At 49.4% G+C, this 23,615-nt stretch overlaps 1 protein-coding gene across 1 annotated transcript in view; it reads right to left on the reverse strand.

The window, feature by feature from the left end:
• Positions 1–23,615, reverse strand: part of LOC134615249 (mucin-2-like) — a 215,439-nt gene that overhangs the window by 158,637 nt on the left and 33,187 nt on the right. The window contains exons 2-3 of the mRNA XM_063459735.1: positions 17,656–17,708; positions 6,574–6,686 (exon numbers count right to left, since the gene is read on the reverse strand). Of these exons, the coding sequence (XP_063315805.1) occupies positions 6,574–6,686; positions 17,656–17,708 (166 nt within the window). The remainder of the gene's footprint in view (positions 1–6,573; positions 6,687–17,655; positions 17,709–23,615) is intronic.

Raw genomic sequence — 23,615 nt, forward strand, 5'->3', positions numbered from 1 at the left:
TCTGCCAGCCAGAAAGGAACAAAAGATACTTTTAGTAACTTTTTAACCCCTGGTCGGATTCATGCCATTTTTTAATATGTTGTTCCCCTGAATGGATTGATTGTGGATATGTATTTTTATGTGAATGTGATGTATGGTTTTAAAGTTATGAAAGTTGTGTAAAAGTATATTTTACACTGTATGCATAATGGGATTATGTGTCACACTAAGGGGAGGGGATGTGTGGGAGGTAACATCTATGTCATTGGTTCTTTTATGCCTCCCCCTGGGTGTGGCCTGTATGTGTGAGTTGGAAATAAAAGCCAGGCTGGATGAGCCAGTCCAGAGTTCCTGTTTTACCCTCAAAGTGATGTGTCGTCTCATTATTGGGGGAAGGATTTATTGCATGCTGTTCCAGTTGACTGCTAGGAGTACAAGCCTATTCGTATGGTTCCTATTCAATGGTCTACAGCATTCATATGCTTGGGAGAATTTAAAGGTTTCTCGGATTCGGTGATTGTGGTGTCTGCCAGAGTGCTTGGAGTCCTCAGGAAGCACTAGGAGCATCCATTAACGGAGGTACCAAGTCGGGGTGCCAGGTGATCCGTTACAGGGGCTACCTTCTCAAATTTACCTGGGTACACTCCGCTGGCCACACACCGAGTTGAAACCCCGGGACAGCTACCTATGCGACAGGCGCCATATAGGGTTCCGGAATCCGTCCGGACCCATATGAAGGCCGAGTTGGATGAAATGCTGCAGCTAGGGGTTATCGAACCCTCAGATAGCCCCTGGGCATCGCCGGTAGTCCTTGTGCCTAAAAAGGATGGCACGACCCGATTCTGCGTTGACTACCGGAGGCTGAATGACAAGACAGTGTCTGATGCCTACCCGATGCCTCGGATAGACGAGCTGCTAGATAAGATGGCACGGGGTCAGTATCTCACTACCATTGACTTATGTAAGGGATACTGGCAAATTCCTTTAGCCGATGATGCCATCCCCAAGTCGGCGTTTGTCACTCCGTTTGGCCTGTACCAGTTTAAGGTCATGCCCTTCGGAATGAAAAACGCTCCGGCTACTTTTCAGCGGATGGTAGACCGGCTACTGGACGGCTTCCAGGACTATGCCTGTGCCTATCTAGATGACATAGCCATCTTCAGCCAGACCTGGGAAGATCACCTAGATCATATAGGGGCGATCTTAGACCGTATTGGGGAAGCCGGGTTAACTTTAAAACCGAGTAAGTGCCACGTAGGTATGGCCGAGGTGCAGTATCTGGGACACCGAGTAGGGTGTGGGCAGCAGAGACCCGAGCCAGCCAAAATTGAGGCCGTAGCTAAGTGGCCTACCCCCAGGACCAAAACCCAGGTGCTAGCGTTTCTAGGGACTGCAGGGTATTATAGGAAATTTGTACCCGACTACAGCACCCTGGCCAAACCCCTGACGGACCTGACCAAAAAGAACCTTCCTCGACTGGTTGTCTGGGCCCCAGAGTGTGAGCAGGCATTCCAACAACTCAAGACAGCCCTAACTAATGCTCCCGTGTTAACTGCTCCTGATCCAACTAAAAGATTTCTTGTCCACACAGACGCTTCAATGTTTGGATTGGGGGCAGTGCTGAGTCAAGTGGGAGCCGATGGCGGAGAACATCCCGTAGCCTACTTAAGCCGCAAGTTGTTGCCCCGTGAAGTGAGCTACGCCGCTATTGAGAAGGAATGCCTGGCCGTGGTGTGGGCCCTTAAAAAGTTACAGCCGTATTTATATGGACAACCTTTTTCATTACTCACAGATCACAACCCGTTGGTGTGGCTAAACCGTGTATCTGGGGACAACGCCAGGCTGCTGCGCTGGAGTTTGGCACTGCAGCCCTTTGACTTTACCATCCACTACCGGCCAGGAAAACAAAACGGTAACGCTGACGGGTTATCCAGACAGACTGAACTAGAGAAGTGATCTGTGAGTACTCCCCCGGACATCCCCAAGCCGATCCGTTGGGATCAGACTGTGTATGCCGGCTTGGTTCTGGGGGAGCATTGTGGCAAACCTAGCCACTTCTGAACTATATGTATTGCAGGTTGTCCATAGGCTGAATGTATACTGTATGTCCTTACCTGTAATAGTGCTGTGTTATGGCCGTTCGCATGCTGGCAGCCGTACGCTGCCAGCATACCAAGCATTCGTTCGACGAAACACGGCTATTCCGGCCGTTCGCCGTACGAATGCAGGCTCCCCAGGTAGACCACACATTCACAAGTCGTGTGGCACCAATTAACCGATTGCAACAATGTTGCAATCGGTAATTAAGGGCTCTCCTAGGTGGCCGCCTTTCGGCTACCGACCATGCGGCGGTCGGCCATCTTGGATCCTTTGTCTCTGCAGCGGTGTTCGGTCGTCGAGAGCCTGGAACTGAAAACGGCTACTCAATGATCCGAACACCGCTGGACTTCCAGAGCGTTCGGGAGTTCCGCGTTCGGCACATTCTGTTCCCCATAGATGTTCGGTACTTTTAAACCGAACTCAATGTTTTAATGTATTTTGTGCGGCGTTCGGTTAGTTTAGCTGGGATCAGAGCGGTATTCTCACTAAATGTGCCCGCCGACCCCAGCTATCTACCGAACGGTCATTTGTCGAAAAGCGAGTAAAAATGTATAAAATATGGATTTCTGTATAAATTGTCGGTTTTGCTCCACGAGGGGATAATCCACTTAATCGTCCATTTTAGTGGGAGTATCCCTCTCGTGTAGCAATGCCTGTTGGGATAATTGCAATGCCTGATGGGAGAAATCCCCTGTAACAGCTGTAAGGAAACCCCTTGCAAGGAGAACTGCATAAATATGGAAGTCTGTGAATAAAGCAAGTTAGTTGACTCCCAAACTGTGTTTCGTCCGGTTATTGGGAGGATGGGGAATATTGCCGTGCTTTCTGCTCTGACTGTGGATTTCCTGAGAATACCAACGGATATCGTGGACTAATATACTGCATTCCGTTACACAATGTCTACATATTATAGCAATGTATAGATATTATAGTGGTGTATAGATATTACAGCAGTGTATAGATATTACAGCAGTGTATAGATATAACAGCGGTGTATAGATATTATAGCAATGTATAGATTATATAGCGGTGTATAGATATTATAGCGGTGTATGGATATTATAGCGGTGTATAGATATTATAGCAATGTATAGATATTATAGCAATGTATAGATATTATAGCGGTGTATAGATATTATAGCGGTGTATAGATATAATAGCAATGTATAGATATTATAGCGGTGTATAGATATTACAGCAGTGTATAGATATTACAGCAATGTATAGATATTATAGCGGTGTATAGATATTACAGCAGTGTATAGATATTATAGCAATGTATAGATATTATAGCAATGTATAGATTATATAGCGGTGTATAGATATTATAGCGGTGTATGGATATTATAGCGGTGTATAGATATTACAGCAGTGTATAGATATTATAGCAATGTATAGATATTATAGCGGTGTATAGATATTACAGCAGTGTATAGATATTATAGCAATGTATAGATATTATAGCAATGTATAGATTTTATAGCGGTGTATAGATATTATAGCGGTGTATGGATATTATAGCGGTGTATAGATATTACAGCAGTGTATAGATATTATAGCAATGTATAGATATTATAGCGGTGTATAGATATTATAGCGGTGTATAGATATTATAGCGGTGTATAGATATTATAGCAATGTATAGATATTATAGCGGTGTATAGATATTATAGCGGTGTATAGATATTATAGCATGTATAGATATTATAGCAATGTATAGATATTATAGTGGTGTATAGATATTACAGCAGTGTATAGATATTACAGCAGTGTATAGATATAACAGCGGTGTATAGATATTATAGCAATGTATAGATTATATAGCGGTGTATAGATATTATAGCGGTGTATGGATATTATAGCGGTGTATAGATATTATAGCGGTGTATAGATATTATAGCGGTGTATAGATATTATAGCATGTATAGATATTATAGCAATGTAAATATATTATAGTGGTGTATAGATATTACAGCAATGTATAGATATTACAGCAGTGTATAGATATTACAGCAGTGTATAGATATAACAGCGGTGTATAGATATTATAGCAATGTATAGATTATATAGCGGTGTATAGATATTATAGCGGTGTATGGATATTATAGGGGTGTATAGATATTATAGCATGTATAGATATTATAGCAATGTGTAGGTATTATAGCGGTGTATAGATATTACAGCAGTGTATAGATATTACAGCAGTGTATAGATATTATAGCAATGTATAGATATTATAGCAGTGTATAGATTATATAGCGGTGTATAGATATTATAGCGGTGTATAGATATTATAGAGGTGTATAGATATTATAGCGGTGTATAGATATTATAGCGGTGTATAGATGATATAGCGGTGTATAGATATTATAGCGGTGTATAGATATTATAGCGGTGTATAGATGATATAGCGGTGTATAGATATTATAGCGGTTTATAGATATTATAGCGGTGTATAGATGATATAGCGGTGTATAGATATTATAGCAATGTATAGATATTATAGCGGTGTATAGATGATATAGCGGTGTATAGATATTATAGCGGTGTATAGATATTACAGCAGTGTATAGATATTATAGCAATGTATAGATATTATAGCAGTGTATAGATTATATAGCGGTGTATAGATATTATAGCGGTGTATAGATATTATAGAGGTGTATAGATATTATAGCGGTGTATAGATATTATAGCGGTGTATAGATGATATAGCGGTGTATAGATATTAAAGCGGTGTATAGATATTATAGCGGTGTATAGATGATATAGCGGTGTATAGATATTATAGCGGTTTATAGATATTATAGCGGTGTATAGATGATATAGCGGTGTATAGATATTATAGCAATGTATAGATATTATAGCGGTGTATAGATGATATAGCGGTGTATAGATATTATAGCGGTGTATAGATATTACAGCAGTGTATAGATATTATAGCGGTGTATAGATATTACAGCAATGTATAGATGATATAGCGGTGTATAGATATTATAGCGGTGTATAGATATTACAGCAATGTATAGATATTATAGTGGTGTATAGATATTATAGCATGTATAGATATTATAGCAATGTATAGATATTATAGCGGTGTATAGATATTACAGCAGTGTATAGATATTATAGCAATGTATAGATATTATACCAATGTATAGATATTACAGCGGTGTATAGATATTATAGCGGTGTATAGATATTACAGCAGTGTATAGATATTATAGCGGTGTATAGATATTATAGCGGTGTATAGATGATATAGCGGTGTATAGATATTATAGCGGTGTATAGATATTATAGCAATGTATAGATATTATAGCAATGTATAGATATTATAGCGGTGTATAGATATTATAGCAGTGTATAGATATTATAGCAATGTATAGATATTATAGCGGTGTATAGATATTATAGCAGTGTATAGATATTATAGAAATGTATAGATATTATAGCGGTGTATAGATATTATAGCAATGTATAGATATTATAGCGGTGTATAGATATTATAGCAGTGTATAGATATTATAGCAGTGTATAGATTTTATAGCAATGTATAGATGATACAGCGGTGTATAGATATTATAGCATGTATAGATATTATAGCGGTGTATAGCTATTATAGCGATGTATAGATATTATAGCGGTGTAAAGATATTATAGTGGTGTATAGATATTACAGCAATGTATAGATGATATAGCGGTGTATAGATATTATAGCGGTGTATAGATATTATAGCGGTGTATAGATGATATAGCGGTGTATAGATATTATAGCGGTGTATAGATATTATAGCAATGTATAGATATTATAGCAGTGTATAGATATTATAGCAGTGTATAGATTTTATAGCAATGTATAGATGATACAGCGGTGTATAGATATTATAGCATGTATAGATATTATAGCGGTGTATAGCTATTATAGCGATGTATAGATATTATAGCGGTGTATAGATATTATAGCGGTGTATAGATATTACAGCAATGTATAGATGATATAGCGGTGTATAGATATTATAGCGGTGTATAGATATTATAGCGGTGTATAGATGATATAGCGGTGTATAGATATTATAGCGGTGTATAGATGATATAGCGGTGTATAGATATTATAGCGGTGTATAGATATTATAGCAGTGTATAGATATTATAGCAGTGTATAGATATTATAGCGGTGTATAGATATTACAGCAGTGTATAGATATTATAGCAATGTATAGATGATATAGCGGTGTATAGATGATATAGCGGTGTATAGATATTATAGCGGTGTATAGATGATATAGCGGTGTATAGATATTATAGCGGTGTATAGATATTACAGCAGTGTATAGATATTATAGCAATGTATAGATGATATAGCGGTGTATAGATATTATAGCGGTGTATAGATATTATAGCGGTGTATAGATATTACAGCAGTGTATAGTTAATTCCTATAGCAATACAGAACTGTTTGAACTGTAGTAGCTCTGTGTCCCTGATACTCACCCAGTGAATAAGGATGATTCGGGCTGTCTGGGTATTGGGGTCCATCACTCGGCACAATCCATATAGGATAGATCTACTACTAAGTTTTTTAATTAAGTCGTCCAGTCCGCCGGCTGTGGGACAGAGAGTGTAACAGTGTGAGGGAGAGCACGGGGTAGTGATAAATACGGCACAAACTTAGTTATAATCTAAAAAAAAACATATTTACACTCACTGCTGTACATGGAAGAGGCGTAGGGTGATACTTTATTGATCATACATGGAATCGCTTCCTATAGACTTGTTGGGATTCCCCCTAATAACTCAGCCGTGTTGTTTCCCCGCCCCCTCCCCCATTTCCTGGGCTGTGAGATGGGGGTTAAATAATGAGATTATGCTTGCCTTAGCCTTATCTGATCTACGGTTAGAGAACCATAGGGGAGGTATGGAGGTATCCCCTAGATATATGGGGAAAGGGAGTTAGTAATATTATAACTTTTCAATGTTTTGTTAAGAATGTATCATGTACGGACAGAAAGTAGTCTCAGTAATATATCCGATGAGAAGTACAGTACATTGCATGCAGAGGCTGTACAACATATGTCTGCATGCTAAACCTCTTCTAAGAGGTCACGTAACAGATGAAACGTATGCAGTGGAATGTTCAATACATTATATAAGAAATAGCTATACTGTCAGCGCCAAAAGACAAACAATGAAGAGATGGTGTGTGGGCACCATTATGCCAGAGTGCCATATAAAACAAGGGATGGCTATTAAGGGATGGCATCATTATTATATTAGGGGAATGACAAAGAGCTCCTGGTAGACAGAGGCTGCAGACTGGAGGAAGAGGACAGCCAGGGACACACTCCATTCTCACTGAGCTCCTGGTAGACAGAGGCTGCAGACTGGAGGAAGAGGACAGCCAGGGACACACTCCATTCTCACTGAGCTCCTGGTAGACAGAGGCTGCAGACTGGAGGAAGAGGACAGCCAGGGACACACTCCATTCTCACTGAGCTCCTGGTAGACAGAGGCTGCAGACTGGAGGAAGAGGACAGCCAGGGACACACTCCATTCTCACTGAGCTCCTGGTAGACAGAGGCTGCAGACTGGAGGAAGAGGATAGCCAGGGACACACTCCATTCTCACTGAGCTCCTGGTAGACAGAGGCTGCAGACTGGAGGAAGAGGACAGCCAGGGACACACTCCATTCTCACTGAGCTCCTGGTAGACAGAGGCCGCAGACTGGAGGAAGAGGACAGCCAGGGATACACTCCATTCTCACTGAGCTGCTGGTAGACAGAGGCCGCAGACTAGAGGAAGAGGACAGCCAGGGACACACTCCATTCTCACTGAGCTCCTGGTAGACAGAGGCTGCAGACTGGAGGAAGAGGACAGCCAGGGACACACTCCATTCTCACTGAGCTCCTGGTAGACAGAGGCTGCAGACTGGAGGAAGAGGACAGCCAGGGACACACTCCATTCTCACTGAGCTGCTGGTAGACAGAGGCTGCAGACTGGAGGACAGCCTGGGACACACTCCATTCTCACTGAGCTCCTGGTAGACAGAGGCCGCAGACTGGAGGAAGAGGACAGCCAGGGACACACTCCATTCTCACTGAGCTCCTGGTAGACAGAGGCTGCAGACTGGAGGAAGAGGACAGCCAGGGACACACTCCATTCTCACTGAGCTGCTGGTAGACAGAGGCCGCAGACTGGAGGAAGAGGACAGCCAGGGACACACTCCATTTTCACTGAGCTCCTGGTAGACAGAGGCTGCAGACTGGAGGAAGAGGACAGCCTGGGACACACTCCATTCTCACTGAGCTCCTGGTAGACAGAGGATGCAGACTGGAGGAAGAGGACAGCCTGGGACACACTCCATTCTCACTGAGCTGCTGGTAGACAGAGGCCGCAGACTGGAGGAAGAGGACAGCCTGGGACACACTCCATTCTCACTGAGCTCCTGGTAGACAGAGGCCGCAGACTGGAGGAAGAGGACAGCCTGGGACACACTCTATTCTCACTGAGCTCCTGGTAGACAGAGGCCGCAGACTGGAGGAAGAGGACAGCCAGGGACACACTCCATTCTCACTGAGCTCCTGGTAGACAGAGGCTGCAGACTGGAGGAAGAGGACAGCCAGGGACACACTCCATTCTCACTGAGCTCCTGGTAGACAGAGGCTGCAGACTGGAGGAAGAGGACAGCCTGGGACACACTCCATTCTCACTGAGCTCCTGGTAGACAGAGGCTGCAGACTGGAGGAAGAGGACAGCCAGACACACACTCCATTCTCACTGAGCTCCTGGTAGACAGAGGCCGCAGACTGGAGGAAGAGGACAGCCTGGGACACACTCCATTCTCACTGAGCTCCTAGTAGACAGAGGCCGCAGACTGGAGGAAGAGGACAGCCAGGGACACACTCCATTCTCACTGAGCTGCTGGTAGACAGAGGCCGCAGCCTGGAGGAAGAGGACAGCCAGGGACACACTCCATTCTCACTGAGCTCCTGGTAGACAGAGGCCGCAGACTGGAGGAACAGGACAGCCAGGGACACACTCCATTCTCACTGAGCTCCTGGTAGACAGAGGCTGCCGACTGGATGAGGAGGACAGCCAGGGACACACTCCATTCTCACTGAGCTCCTGGTAGACAGAGGCCGCAGACTGGAGGAAGAGGACAGCCTGGGACACACTCCATTCTCACTGAGCTCCTGGTAGACATAGGCCACAGACTGGAGGAAGAGGACAGCCAGGGACACACTCCATTCTCACTGAGCTCCTGGTAGACAGAGGCCGCAGACTGGAGGAAGAGGACAGCCAGGGACACACTCCATTCTCACTGAGCTCCTGGTAGACAGAGGCCGCAGACTGGAGGAAGAGGACAGCCTGGGACACACTCCATTCTCACTGAGCTGATGGTAGACAGAGGCTGCAGACTGGAGGAAGAGGACAGCCTGGGACACACTCCATTCTCACTGAGCTGCTGGTAGACAGAGGCTGCAGACTAGAGGAAGAGGACAGCCAGGGACACACTCGATTCTCACTGAGCTCCTGGTAGACAGAGGCTGCAGACTGGAGGAAAAGGACAGCCTGGGACACACTCCATTCTCACTGAGCTCCTGGTAGACAGAGGCTGCAGACTGGAGGAAGAGGACAGCCAGGGACACACTCCATTCTCACTGAGCTCCTGGTAGACAGAGGCTGCAGACTGGAGGAAGAGGACAGCCAGGGACACACTCCATTCTCACTGAGCTCCTGGTAGACAGAGGCTGCAGACTGGAAGAAGAGGACAGCCAGGGACACACTCCATTCTCACTGAGCTGCTGGTAGACAGAGGCCACAGACTGGAGGAAGAGGACAGCCAGGGACACACTCCATTCTCACTGAGCTGCTGGTAGACAGAGGCTGCAGACTGGAGGAAGAGGACAGCCAGGGACACACTCCATTCTCACTGAGCTGCTGGTAGACAGAGGCTGCCGACTGGATGAAGAGGACAGCCTGGGACACACTCCATTCTCACTGAGCTCCTGGTAGACAGAGGCCGCAGACTGGAGGAAGAGGACAGCCTGGGACACACTCCATTCTCACTGAGCTGCTGGTAGACAGAGGCCGCAGACTGGAGGAACAGGACAGCCAGGGATACACTCCATTCTCACTGAGCTCCTGGTAGACAGAGGCAACAGACTGGAGGAAGAGGACAGCCAGGGACACACTCCATTCTCACTGAGCTCCTGGTAGACAGAGGCCGCAGACTGGAGGAAGAGGACAGCCAGGGACACACTCCATTCTCACTGAGCTGCTGGTAGACAGAGGCCACAGACTGGAGGAAGAGGACAGCCAGGGACACACTCCATTCTCACTGAGCTCCTGGTAGACAGAGGCTGCCGACTGGATGAAGAGGAAAGCCAGGGACACACTACATTCTCACTGAGCTGCTGGTAGACAGAGGCTGCAGACTGGAGGAAGAGGACAGCCTGGGACACACTCCATTCTCACAGAGCTCCTTGTAGACAGAGGCCGCAGACTGGATGAAGAGGACAGCCTGGGACACACTCCATTCTCACTGAGCTCCTGGTAGACAGAGGCCGCAGACTGGAGGAAGAGGACAGCCAGGGACACACTCCATTCTCACTGAGCTCCTGGTAGACAGAGGCCGCAGACTGGAGGAAGAGGACAGCCAGGGACACACTCCATTCTCACTGAGCTGCTGGTAGACAGAGGCTGCCGACTGGATGAAGAGGACAGCCTGGGACACACTCCATTCTCACTGAGCTGCTGGTAGACAGAGGCCGCAGACTGGAGGAAGAGGACAGCCAGGGACACACTCCATTCTCACTGAGCTGCTGGTAGACAGAGGCCGCAGACTGGAGGAACAGGACAGCCAGGGATACACTCCATTCTCACTGAGCTCCTGGTAGACAGAGGCCACAGACTGGAGGAAGAGGACAGCCAGGGACACACTCCATTCTCACTGAGCTCCTGGTAGACAGAGGCCGCAGACTGGAGGAAGAGGACAGCCAGGGACACACTCCATTCTCACTGAGCTGCTGGTAGACAGAGGCCACAGACTGGAGGAAGAGGACAGCCAGGGACACACTCCATTCTCACTGAGCTCCTGGTAGACAGAGGCTGCCGACTGGATGAAGAGGAAAGCCAGGGACACACTACATTCTCACTGAGCTGCTGGTAGACAGAGGCTGCAGACTGGAGGAAGAGGACAGCCTGGGACACACTCCATTCTCACAGAGCTCCTTGTAGACAGAGGCCGCAGACTGGATGAAGAGGACAGCCTGGGACACACTCCATTCTCACTGAGCTCCTGGTAGACAGAGGCCGCAGACTGGAGGAAGAGGACAGCCAGGGACACACTCCATTCTCACTGAGCTCCTGGTAGACAGAGGCCGCAGACTGGAGGAAGAGGACAGCCAGGGACACACTCCATTCTCACTGAGCTGCTGGTAGACAGAGGCTGCCGACTGGAGGAAGAGGACACCCAGGGACACACTCCATTCTCACTGAGCTCCTGGTAGACAGAGGCCGCAGACTGGAGGAAGAGGACAGCCAGGGACACACTCCATTCTCACTGAGCTGCTGGTAGACAGAGGCCGCAGACTGGAGGAACAGGACAGCCAGGGATACACTCCATTCTCACTGAGCTGCTGGTAGACAGAAGCTGCCGACTGGATGAAGAGGACAGCCTGGGACACACTCCATTCTCACTGAGCTCCTGGTAGACAGAGGCCGCAGACTGGAGGAAGAGGACAGCCTGGGACAAACTCCATTCTCACTGAGCTGCTGGTAGACAGAGGCCGCAGACTGGAGGAAGAGGACAGCCAGGGACACACTCCATTCTCACTGAGCTGCTGGTAGACAGAGGCTGCCGACTGGATGAAGAGGACAGCCAGGGACACACTCCATTCTCACTGAGCTCCTGGTAGACAGAGGCTGCAGACTGGAGGAAGAGGACAGCCTGGGACACACTCCATTCTCACTGAGCTGCTGGTAGACAGAGGCCGCAGACTGGAGGAAGAGGACAGCCAGGGACACACTCCATTCTCACTGAGCTCCTGGTAGACAGAGGCCGCAGACTGGAGGAAGAGGACAGCCTGGGACACACTCCATTCTCACTGAGCTGCTGGTAGACAGAGGCCGCAGACTGGAGGAAGAGGACAGCCAGGGACACACTCCATTCTCACTGAGCTCCTGGTAGACAGAGGCTGCAGACTGGAGGAAGAGGACAGCCAGGGACACACTCCATTCTCACTGAGCTGCTGGTAGACAGAGGCCGCAGACTGGAGGAAGAGGACAGCCAGAGACACACTCCATTCTCACTTAGCTGCTGGTGGACAGAGGCCGCAGACTGGAGGAAGAGGACAGCCAGGGACACACTCCATTCTCACTGAGCTGCTGGTAGACAGAGGCTGCCGACTGGAGGAAGAGGACAGCCTGGGACACACTCCATTCTCACTGAGCTCCTGGTAGACAGAGGCAGCAGACTGGAGGAAGAGGACAGCCTGGGACACACTCCATTCTCACTGAGCTCCTGGTAGACAGAGGCCGCAGACTGGAGGAAGAGGACAGCCAGGGACACACTCCATTCTCACTGAGCTCCTGGTAGACAGAGGCTGCCGACTGGAGGAAGAGGACAGCCTGGGACACACTCCATTCTCACTGAGCTCCTGGTAGACAGAGGCTGCAGACTGGAGGAAGAGGACAGCCAGGGACACACTCCATTCTCACTGAGCTGCTGGTAGACAGAGGCTGCAGACTGGAGGAAGAGGACAGCCAGGGACACACTCCATTCTCACTGAGTTGCTGGTAGACAGAGGCCGCAGACTGGAGGAACAGGACAGCCAGGGATACACTCCATTCTCACTGAGCTCCTGGTAGACAGAGGCTGCAGACTGGAGGAAGAGGACAGCCAGGGACACACTCCATTCTCACTGAGCTGCTGGTAGACAGAGGCCGCAGACTGGAGGAAGAGGACAGCCAGGGACACACTCCATTCTCACTGAGCTGCTGGTAGACAGAGGCTGCAGACTGGAGGAAGAGGACAGCCGGGGACACACTCCATTCTCACTGAGCTCCTGGTAGCTCCTGGAGGAAGAGGACAGCCAGGGACACACTCCACCGATCCCAAGCTGAAATGCTGGTTATAATTATGAATGGGACCGGCTCAGCATTATACTTACAATATTAATCTGTATCCCATTCATAATTATAACCCTTGTTTCAGAAACTTACAGACATTGTAACACAGGAGTGTGCACTGTGTAACAGCATGGTGTGAGGTAGTGTGCAGTGTGTGGTAGCATGGTGTGAGGTAGTGTGCAGTGTATGGCAGCATGGTGTGAGGTAGGGTGCAGTGTGTGGCAGCATGGTGTGAGGTAGGGTGCAGTGTGTGGCAGCATGGTGTGAGGTAGGGTGCAGTGTGTGGTAGCATGGTGTGAGGTAGTGTGCAGTGTGTGGTAGCATGGTGTGAGGTAGTGTGCAGTGTGTGGCAGCATGGTGTGAGGTAGTGTGCAGTGTGTGGCAGCATGGTGTGAGGTAGGGTGCAGTGTGTGGCAGCATGGTGTGAGGTAGTGTGCAGTGTGTGGTAGCATGGTGTGAGGTAGTGTGCAGTGTGTGGTAGCATGGTGTGAGGTAGGGTGCAGTGTGTGGCAGCATGGTGTGAGGTAGGGCGCAGAGTGTGGCAGCATGGTGTGAGGTAGTGTGCAGTGTGTGGTAGCATGGTGTGAGGTAGTGTGCAGTGTGTGGTAGCATGGTGTGAGGTAGTGTGCAGTGTGTGGCAGCATGGTGTGAGGTAGTGTGCAGTGTGTGGCAACATGGTGTGAGGTAGTGTGCAGTGTGTGGCAGCATGGTGTGAGGTAGGGCGCAGAGTGTGGCAGCTTGGTGTGAGGTAGTGTGCAGTGTGTGGCAGCATGGTGTGAGGTAGGGTGCAGTGTGTGGCAGCATGGTGTGAGGTAGTGTGCAGTGTGTGGTAGCATGGTGTGAGGTAGTGTGCAGTGTGTGGCAGCATGGTGTGAGGTAGGGTGCAGTGTGTGGCAGCATGGTGTGAGGTAGTGTGCAGTGTGTGGTAGCATGGTGTGAGGTAGTGTGCAGTGTGTGGTAGCATGGTGTGAGGTAGTGTGCAGAGTGTGGCAGCATGGTGTGAGGTAGTGTGCAGTGTGTGGTAGCATGGTGTGAGGTAGTGTGCAGTGTGTGGTAGCATGGTGTGAGGTAGGGTGCAGTGTGTGGTAGCATGGTGTGAGGTAGTGTGCAGAGTGTGGCAGCATGGTGTGAGGTAGTGTGCAGAGTGTGGCAGCATGGTGTGAGGTAGTGTGCAGAGTGTGGTAGCATGGTGTGAGGTAGTGTGCAGTGTGTGGTAGCATGGTGTGAGGTAGTGTGCAGTGTGTGGTAGCATGGTGTGAGGTAGTTTGCAGTGTGTGGTAGCATGGTGTGAGGTAGGGTGCAGTGTGTGGCAGCATGGTGTGAGGTAGTGTGCAGTGTGTGGTAGCATGGTGTGAGGTAGTGTGCAGTGTGTGGTAGCATGGTGTGAGGTAGTGTGCAGTGTGTGGCAGCATGGTGTGAGGTAGGGTGCAGTGTGTGGCAGCATGGTGTGAGGTAGTGTGCAGTGTGTGGTAGCATGGTGTGAGGTAGTGTGCAGTGTGTGGCAGCATGGTGTGAGGTAGGGTGCAGTGTGTGGCAGCATGGTGTGAGGTAGTGTGCAGTGTGTGGTAGCATGGTGTGAGGTAGTGTGCAGTGTGTGGTAGCATGGTGTGAGGTAGGGTGCAGTGTGTGGCAGCATGGTGTGAGGTAGGGTGCAGTGTGTGGCAGCATGGTGTGAGGTAGGGTGCAGTGTGTGGTAGCATGGTGTGAGGTAGTGTGCAGTGTGTGGTAGCATGGTGTGAGGTAGTGTGCAGTGTGTGGCAGCATGGTGTGAGGTAGTGTGCAGTGTGTGGCAGCATGGTGTGAGGTAGGGTGCAGTGTGTGGCAGCATGGTGTGAGGTAGTGTGCAGTGTGTGGTAGCATGGTGTGAGGTAGTGTGCAGTGTGTGGTAGCATGGTGTGAGGTAGGGTGCAGTGTGTGGCAGCATGGTGTGAGGTAGGGCGCAGAGTGTGGCAGCATGGTGTGAGGTAGTGTGCAGTGTGTGGTAGCATGGTGTGAGGTAGTGTGCAGTGTGTGGTAGCATGGTGTGAGGTAGTGTGCAGTGTGTGGCAGCATGGTGTGAGGTAGTGTGCAGTGTGTGGCAACATGGTGTGAGGTAGTGTGCAGTGTGTGGCAGCATGGTGTGAGGTAGGGCGCAGAGTGTGGCAGCTTGGTGTGAGGTAGTGTGCAGTGTGTGGCAGCATGGTGTGAGGTAGGGTGCAGTGTGTGGCAGCATGGTGTGAGGTAGTGTGCAGTGTGTGGTAGCATGGTGTGAGGTAGTGTGCAGTGTGTGGCAGCATGGTGTGAGGTAGGGTGCAGTGTGTGGCAGCATGGTGTGAGGTAGTGTGCAGTGTGTGGTAGCATGGTGTGAGGTAGTGTGCAGTGTGTGGTAGCATGGTGTGAGGTAGTGTGCAGAGTGTGGCAGCATGGTGTGAGGTAGTGTGCAGTGTGTGGTAGCATGGTGTGAGGTAGTGTGCAGTGTGTGGTAGCATGGTGTGAGGTAGGGTGCAGTGTGTGGTAGCATGGTGTGAGGTAGTGTGCAGAGTGTGGCAGCATGGTGTGAGGTAGTGTGCAGAGTGTGGCAGCATGGTGTGAGGTAGTGTGCAGAGTGTGGTAGCATGGTGTGAGGTAGTGTGCAGTGTGTGGTAGCATGGTGTGAGGTAGTGTGCAGTGTGTGGTAGCATGGTGTGAGGTAGTTTGCAGTGTGTGGTAGCATGGTGTGAGGTAGGGTGCAGTGTGTGGCAGCATGGTGTGAGGTAGTGTGCAGTGTGTGGTAGCATGGTGTGAGGTAGTGTGCAGTGTGTGGTAGCATGGTGTGAGGTAGTGTGCAGTGTGTGGCAGCATGGTGTGAGGTAGGGTGCAGTGTGTGGCAGCATGGTGTGAGGTAGTGTGCAGTGTGTGGTAGCATGGTGTGAGGTAGTGTGCAGTGTGTGGCAGCATGGTGTGAGGTAGGGTGCAGTGTGTGGCAGCATGGTGTGAGGTAGTGTGCAGTGTGTGGTAGCATGGTGTGAGGTAGTGTGCAGTGTGTGGTAGCATGGTGTGAGGTAGTGTGCAGAGTGTGGCAGCATGGTGTGAGGTAGTGTGCAGTGTGTGGTAGCATGGTGTGAGGTAGTGTGCAGTGTGTGGTAGCATGGCGTGAGGTAGGGTGCAGTGTGTGGTAGCATGGTGTGAGGTAGTGTGCAGAGTGTGGCAGCATGGTGTGAGGTAGTGTGCAGAGTGTGGCAGCATGGTGTGAGGTAGTGTGCAGTGTGTGGTAGCATGGTGTGAGGTAGTGTGCAGTGTGTGGTAGCATGGTGTGAGGTAGTGTGCAGAGTGTGGCAGCATGGTGTGAGGTAGTGTGCAGTGTGTGGTAGCATGGTGTGAGGTAGTGTGCAGTGTGTGGTAGCATGGTGTGAGGTAGGGTGCAGTGTGTGGTAGCATGGTGTGAGGTAGTGTGCAGAGTGTGGCAGCATGGTGTGAGGTAGTGTGCAGAGTGTGGCAGCATGGTGTGAGGTAGTGTGCAGTGTGTGGTAGCATGGTGTGAGGTAGTGTGCAGTGTGTGGTAGCATGGTGTGAGGTAGTGTGCAGTGTGTGGCAGCATGGTGTGAGGTAGGGTGCAGTGTGTGGCAGCATGGTGTGAGGTAGTGTGCAGTGTGTGGTAGCATGGTGTGAGGTAGTGTGCAGTGTGTGGCAGCATGGTGTGAGGTAGGGTGCAGTGTGTGGCAGCATGGTGTGAGGTAGTGTGCAGTGTGTGGCAGCATGGTGTGAGGTAGTGTGCAGTGTGTGGTAGCATGGTGTGAGGTAGTGTGCAGAGTGTGGCAGCATGGTGTGAGGTAGTGTGCAGTGTGTGGTAGCATGGTGTGAGGTAGTGTGCAGTGTGTGGTAGCATGGTGTGAGGTAGGGTGCAGTGTGTGGTAGCATGGTGTGAGGTAGTGTGCAGAGTGTGGCAGCATGGTGTGAGGTAGTGTGCAGAGTGTGGCAGCATGGTGTGAGGTAGTGTGCAGTGTGTGGTAGCATGGTGTGAGGTAGTGTGCAGTGTGTGGTAGCATGGTGTGAGGTAGTGTGCAGTGTGTGGTAGCATGGTGTGAGGTAGTTTGCAGTGTGTGGCAGCATGGTGTGAGGTAGGGTGCAGTGTGTGGCAGCATGGTGTGAGGTAGTGTGCAGTGTGTGGTAGCATGGTGTGAGGTAGTGTGCAGTGTGTGGTAGCATGGTGTGAGGTAGTTTGCAGTGTGTGGCAGCATGGTGTGAGGTAGTTTGCAGTGTGTGGCAGCATGGTGTGAGGTAGGGTGCAGTGTGTGGCAGCATGGTGTGAGGTAGTGTGCAGTGTGTGGTAGCATGGTGTGAGGTAGTGTGCAGTGTGTGGTAGCATGGTGTGAGGTAGTTTGCAGTTTGTGGCAGTATGGTGTGAGGTAGTGTGCACTATGTGGCAGCATCGTGTGAGGTAGTGTGCAGTGTGTGTCAGCATGGTGTGAGGTAGTGTTTACTCACCCCCAGAATCTGCTAACTTCAGGTTCCAGTGTTTTTCATATGTAAATACCGCCCTAGGGAGAAAACAAGAAATTGCCATGTTATAATTGTAACAGACCGTTTTGCTCACCAAAGGTTAAAAACCGTTTAGGCGATAATCCCCTTCCAGATAGAAAAGCAGCTACTGCAATCACCAATCGCCCGAACTGCAAACTGCACGAATTCACCAACTCCCGAACAAGAGACACACAAACACTGGAAACAGCCGAACAGGAAAAGCCATACGAACAGCTTACACTCCTGGCAATCGGCATACAATCAAATTCCCCCCAAGAATGAGACGACACTTCACTTTGAGGGTTAAGCAGGAACTCACTGTCCTGGTACATACGGTCTCTTTTATTCCTAATCCACAACCACAGTACAGCCCACGGGGTATTACAGAACAACCAATCAATCCGTACAATACACACAGACACTCCCACACAAAATCCTCCCCTCTGCCTGTGATATGATTACTGAACACAATGGGTAATCTCATTATCACAGGTAGAGGAATACAGTTTTTACACAATATTTATAACTTCTAAAATATACATGTCACAAACATAAAACATACATTTTCATAAACAGCATACTCCAAATACAAACATATGTCAAAATCATCCAAATTGGTCCATTGGTTCAAAAGATAGATCTAAGTCCTATGTGACCAAATGAAGCATGGCTTTTCTGCCCAAAACCAGTTCCACAGAGTCTTCTATCCTGGAGATAATTGAGAAGTAATCCAATTATTTCCAAGGACAGAGGCAAAACTCCATTAGCCAGATGGCAGACAAGGACAATAAAAGACAAAAAAATACAATAAAATACACAAGGTTACATTTATTACATAAAATACAGACATTCTACCTATCCCCAGATAGCTTAGATCTGAGCGCACATTATTACCGGATGGCACTCAGATCATATACATACAGTTCAATCGCCATTCAAGTCTTTCATACAGTCTTTCAGTATACGGCTGGGCTCCATGGCATAGCTATCTGGGGTAGCATGGCTTTAACAGTCCGCAGAAAGGCACAAAAAAGCCTTTATGCAGGGAAAAAGAACAGGGTCCATAGTCTAAAGGCAAGAGGCGGGCAAGCAGCCCCCTCCAAGGACACGTGGCGAGGTCGGTTTTGCCACATTTTTCCCCTTTACCATTAAGACTAACAGGGTATCTGATCTCCTGTCGGTCAGTGCCCTGGTTAGTCCAGCAACCCACCCACAGAACACAATCAGCAGTACAGCCCACCCACAATAAAGAGTTACTGCACCAGGGTAAACGTGCAGCCAGTCTTTGTCCAGGGGTTCCATCACGGCTTTGTGGGTTACGGGTACTTCGGATCTGTGGGTTGCTGAGGGGGCAGAGACCAGTGGTACTCTGCCCTGATGCCAGCACGTCAGCTGGAGTAGTCTGGTTGGAGCCCAGCTGTGAAGAGGAGTTAGTAGGCTCCTCTCTCTGGACCCAGTACTGCTGCTGGAGGGCACGACAGGCAGTCTCCCCTTTCAATATGTTGTCCTGCTGCTGGGGGGGCGAGACTGACTGCCTCACCTGCCCCATCTGGGAGACTAGGGTCTCCCCTTTGGGAAATAAGCTGCCGCTGGGTAGAGGTGGTCACCGACTCCTCTCCCTGGAACACTTTCCGCCGCTGGGGAGAGGGGGTAGCAGGTTCCTCTCCCTGACACTCTCTCTGCTGGTGGAGGGGGGAACCGACTGTCTCCCCTTTCAATATTTTGTCCCGTGGCTGGGGTGCAAGACCGACGGTCTCTGCTCCCTGCAGGACACTCTGCCGCTAGGGAGGAAGGACGGCACCTTCGGCTCCCTGGGATACACACTGCTGCTGGGGAGGAAGGACGACACCTTCTGCTCCCTGGGATACACACTGCTGCTGGGGAGGAAGGACGGCACCTTCAGCTCCCTGGGATACACACTGCCGCTGGGGAGGAAAGACGACACCTTCAGCTCCCTGGGATACACACTGCTGCTGGGGAGGAAGGACAACACCTTCAGCTCCCTGGGATACACAATGCTGCTGGGGAGGAAGGACGGCACCTTCAGCTCCCTGGGACACATACTGCCGCTGGGGAGGAAGGACGGCACCTTCAGCTGCCTAGGATACACACTGCCACTGGGGAGGAAGGACGGCACCTTCAGCTGCCTGGGACACATACTGCCGCTGGGGAGGAAGGACGGCACCTTCAGCTGCCTGGGATACACACTGCCGCTGGGGAGGAAGGACGACACCTTCAGCTGCCTGGGACACATACTGCCGCTGGGGAGGAAGGACGGCACCTTCAGCTGCCTAGGATACACACTGACGCTGGGGAGGAAGGACGGCACCTTCAGCTGCCTGGGACACATACTGCTGCTGGGGAGGAAGGACGGCACCTTCAGCTGCCTGGGATACACACTGCCGCTGGGGAGGAAGGACGGCACCTTCAGCTGCCTGGGACACATACTGCCGCTGGGGAGGAAGGACGGCACCTTCAGCTCCCTGGGATACACACTGCCGCTGGGGAGGAAGGACGGCACCTTCAGCTGCCTGGGATACACACTGACGCTGGGGAGGAAGGACGACACCTTCAGCTCCCTGGGGTACACACTGCCGCTGGGGAGTAAGGACGGCACCTTCTGCTCCCTGGGATACACACTGCCGCTGAGGAGGAAGAACGGCACCTTCTGCTCCCTGGGGTACACACTGCCGCTGGGGAGGAAGGACGGTACCTTCAGCATACAATCCAATTCCCCCAATAACGAGACAACACTTCGGTTTGAGGGTTAAGCAGAATCTGACTGTCCTGGCACATACAGTCTCTTTTATTCCCAATCCACAACCACAGTACAGCCCACAGGGTATTATAGAACAACCAATCAATCCGTACAATACACACAGACACTCCCACACAAAATCCTCCCCTCTGCCTGTGATATGATTACTGAACCCAATGGGTAATCTCATTATCACCGGCAGAGGAATACAGTTTTTACACAATATTTATAACTTCTAAAATATACATGCCACAAACATAAAACATAAATTTTCATAAGCAGCATACTCCAAATACAAACATATGTCAAAATCATCCAAATTGGTCCATTGGTTCAAAAGAAATTAACCATGGCTTTTCTGCCCAAAACCAGTTCCACAGAGTCTTCTATCCTGGAGATAATTGAGAAGTAATCCAATTATCTACAAGGACAGAGGCAAAACTCCATTAGCCACATGGCAGACAAAGGACAATAAAAGACATAAAAATACAATAAAATACACAAGGTTACTTGCTACAAGATCTGGCGGTGGTAGACATAGTTCGGAAGGAAATGTCGGAATATTTTGCTAGGGAAACAGAGTCGGGCCTCCGCCCGGCCTCGGTGTGGGCCGCCCACAAGGCGGTTATCCGCGGTATCTTGATTCGCGAAGCCACACTGAAGAAAAAGCGCAAATCGCAACTACTATCGTCTCTCTTAGAAGCTTTGGGAAAGGCCGAGGAAAAACACAAAGCTGCCCCGTCGCCTACTACACTAGCGGGCGTACAGGACCTGCGGGCTTCGGTCCGGGAGGCACTCCTGGACGACACGGCCAGAGCTCTAATATGGTCCAAGAGGACCTATTATGAAAAATCTAACAAGATGGACACATTGCTAGCCAGAACTCTTCGCCCGAGACAGGGCCACTCACATATAACGAGTATTAAAAACAGTTCGGGTGGGAACTGTACAGATCCCACCGACATAGCTCAGGTCTTTACAAATTACTTTTCCAATCTCTATAACCATTCGAACGGCGACCGAGGAAACTAAGCATTTCTTGTCTCGACTGACTCTTCCGCGATTAGGGAGGGAAGAATCCGATATCCTCGGCACACGGATCACGGCCGAAGAAATCGACGCGGCAATAACCGCTCTGAAGGGTAACAAAGCTCCGGGCCCGGATGGCTTTGAAGGTAGCTACTATAAAATCTTTCGCGATGAAATCACACCCCACTTAGAGACCTTATTTAATGACCTTATGGAGGGTGGCACTCCGGACAGGGATATGTCTCTGGCCGATATGGTGTTGCTACCCAAGCCTGGCAAAGATGACTCAGTTCCGGAGAACTTTCGCCCAATCTCATTAATCAATCACGACTCAAAACTCCTGGCTAAGATCCTGGCTACCCGATTGAACCCTTTCCTCACAAAACTAATCCATCCAGACCAGGTGGGATTTATTCTTAGTAGGCAACTTTTCGAAAATACTAGACGTAACATCGACCTCATTTGGAGACAGGTAGATAAAGGGATCCCAACGCTGCTCTTGTCGCTAGACGCGGAAAAGGCCTTTGACAGAGTCAAATGGCCTTACTTATTTGAAGTCCTTCAGCACTTTGGCCTTCCGGCCACCTACCTGACTGCAATTAGGGCAATGTATACCGACGTGCAGGCGCGGGTTCGGATAGCAGGATCAAAAACTATACCATTTAGTTTAAGCAACGGAACGAGGCAGGGCTGTCCGTTATCCCCACTGCTGTTCGCTCTGTCGCTGGAGCCCCTATTGCAAACAATACGTGACACTCAGGAAATTCGAGGAATTCAGATCAAAGGCCAGCGATACGTGGTATCCGGCTTTGCTGACGACGTCTTACTGACCTTGACTGACCCAGGGGCTTCGATGGCGGCTTTGATGGAAGTGTTGGACTCCTATAGCAGGCTTGCCGGCTATAAGGTGAACCTCACCAAATCAAGCGCTCTCCCGATCTGTATGCACGACTCTGACATAGACCACATAAGGGAGACATATAAGATTCCTATAGCCAGAGACAATATCAAGTACCTAGGGGTTCGACTGACAGCGGACCCGACCCACCTACACCAACAGAATTATACACCCTTAATCCGCACCTTAATAGCGGATATGGACAGATTGCAGGATAAACCGATCTCTTGGATAGGTAGGATCCACACGGTGAAAATGAACGTGCTCCCGCGGATCCTTTTCCTATTTCAGACTCTGCCGCTCAAACTGACTAAGTCCGACCTGGGTTCGCTCCAGCAAGCCATAGGGAAGTTTGTTTGGCAAAACAAGAAACACAGAGTATCTCAAAATATTCTATACAGGGCAAGATCTAGAGGCGGACTAGGCTTACCGAACTTATACTATTATTACTTGGCGGCCCAACTTACGCAAATAGCGTTATGGCACTCTCCTCCGAACGAAAGGAGGTGGGTGGATCTGGAATCATCCCTCATGGAACCCGACATCCCCCAATTCTTTATGTGGATCCCCAAGGCCAACAGACCACTCCCACGCATCAACTGCCCGGCCATTGCGAACTCTATAAAACTCTGGGATGCTACATCGCTTAAATACGGGTTATCCACGCAGTCCTCTCCGTTAACTCCTTACCTACGGAATACGGCCTTTAGCCCGGGGCTGACAGCTGGGGACTTCAGGGGCATAGAAAGCACGGGACTCAAAGTCTGTGTCATCTATATGAAGGTGACTCGATAATTCAGTTTGAGGTACTAAAGACTAGGGCGAATTTGCGCCCCTCTGACTTCTTCCGGTATCTGCAGCTTAGAGACTTCGCTCAAACACCAGCGATCCGGGCTATAGCATTAACACCGCCTACGTTCTTCGAGAACATGTGCCTGAAGGAGCAATTCCCGAAAGGCCTTATCACTGCCTTATACGCTCACTTAAGTACCTCCACATCGGAATGGGGAGCACTCACCTATGTAGCACAGTGGGAGGCCGATCTGGGCGAAGAGCTTGAAGGGGTGGACTGGCAGGATATCTGGGAGGCCGCTGCGACTTCGTCGGTATGTGTCTCCATGCAGGAACAAGCCTACAAAACTATGTTTAGGTGGTACACCACTCCGGTTAAACTTCATAGGATGCATAGAACTCCCACAGACTTATGCTGGAAAGGTTGTGGCAATAAGGGAACCTACA

This window comes from Pelobates fuscus, chromosome 6 (assembly GCF_036172605.1).
Source record: "Pelobates fuscus isolate aPelFus1 chromosome 6, aPelFus1.pri, whole genome shotgun sequence".
Classification (NCBI taxonomy): Eukaryota; Metazoa; Chordata; class Amphibia; order Anura; family Pelobatidae; genus Pelobates; species Pelobates fuscus.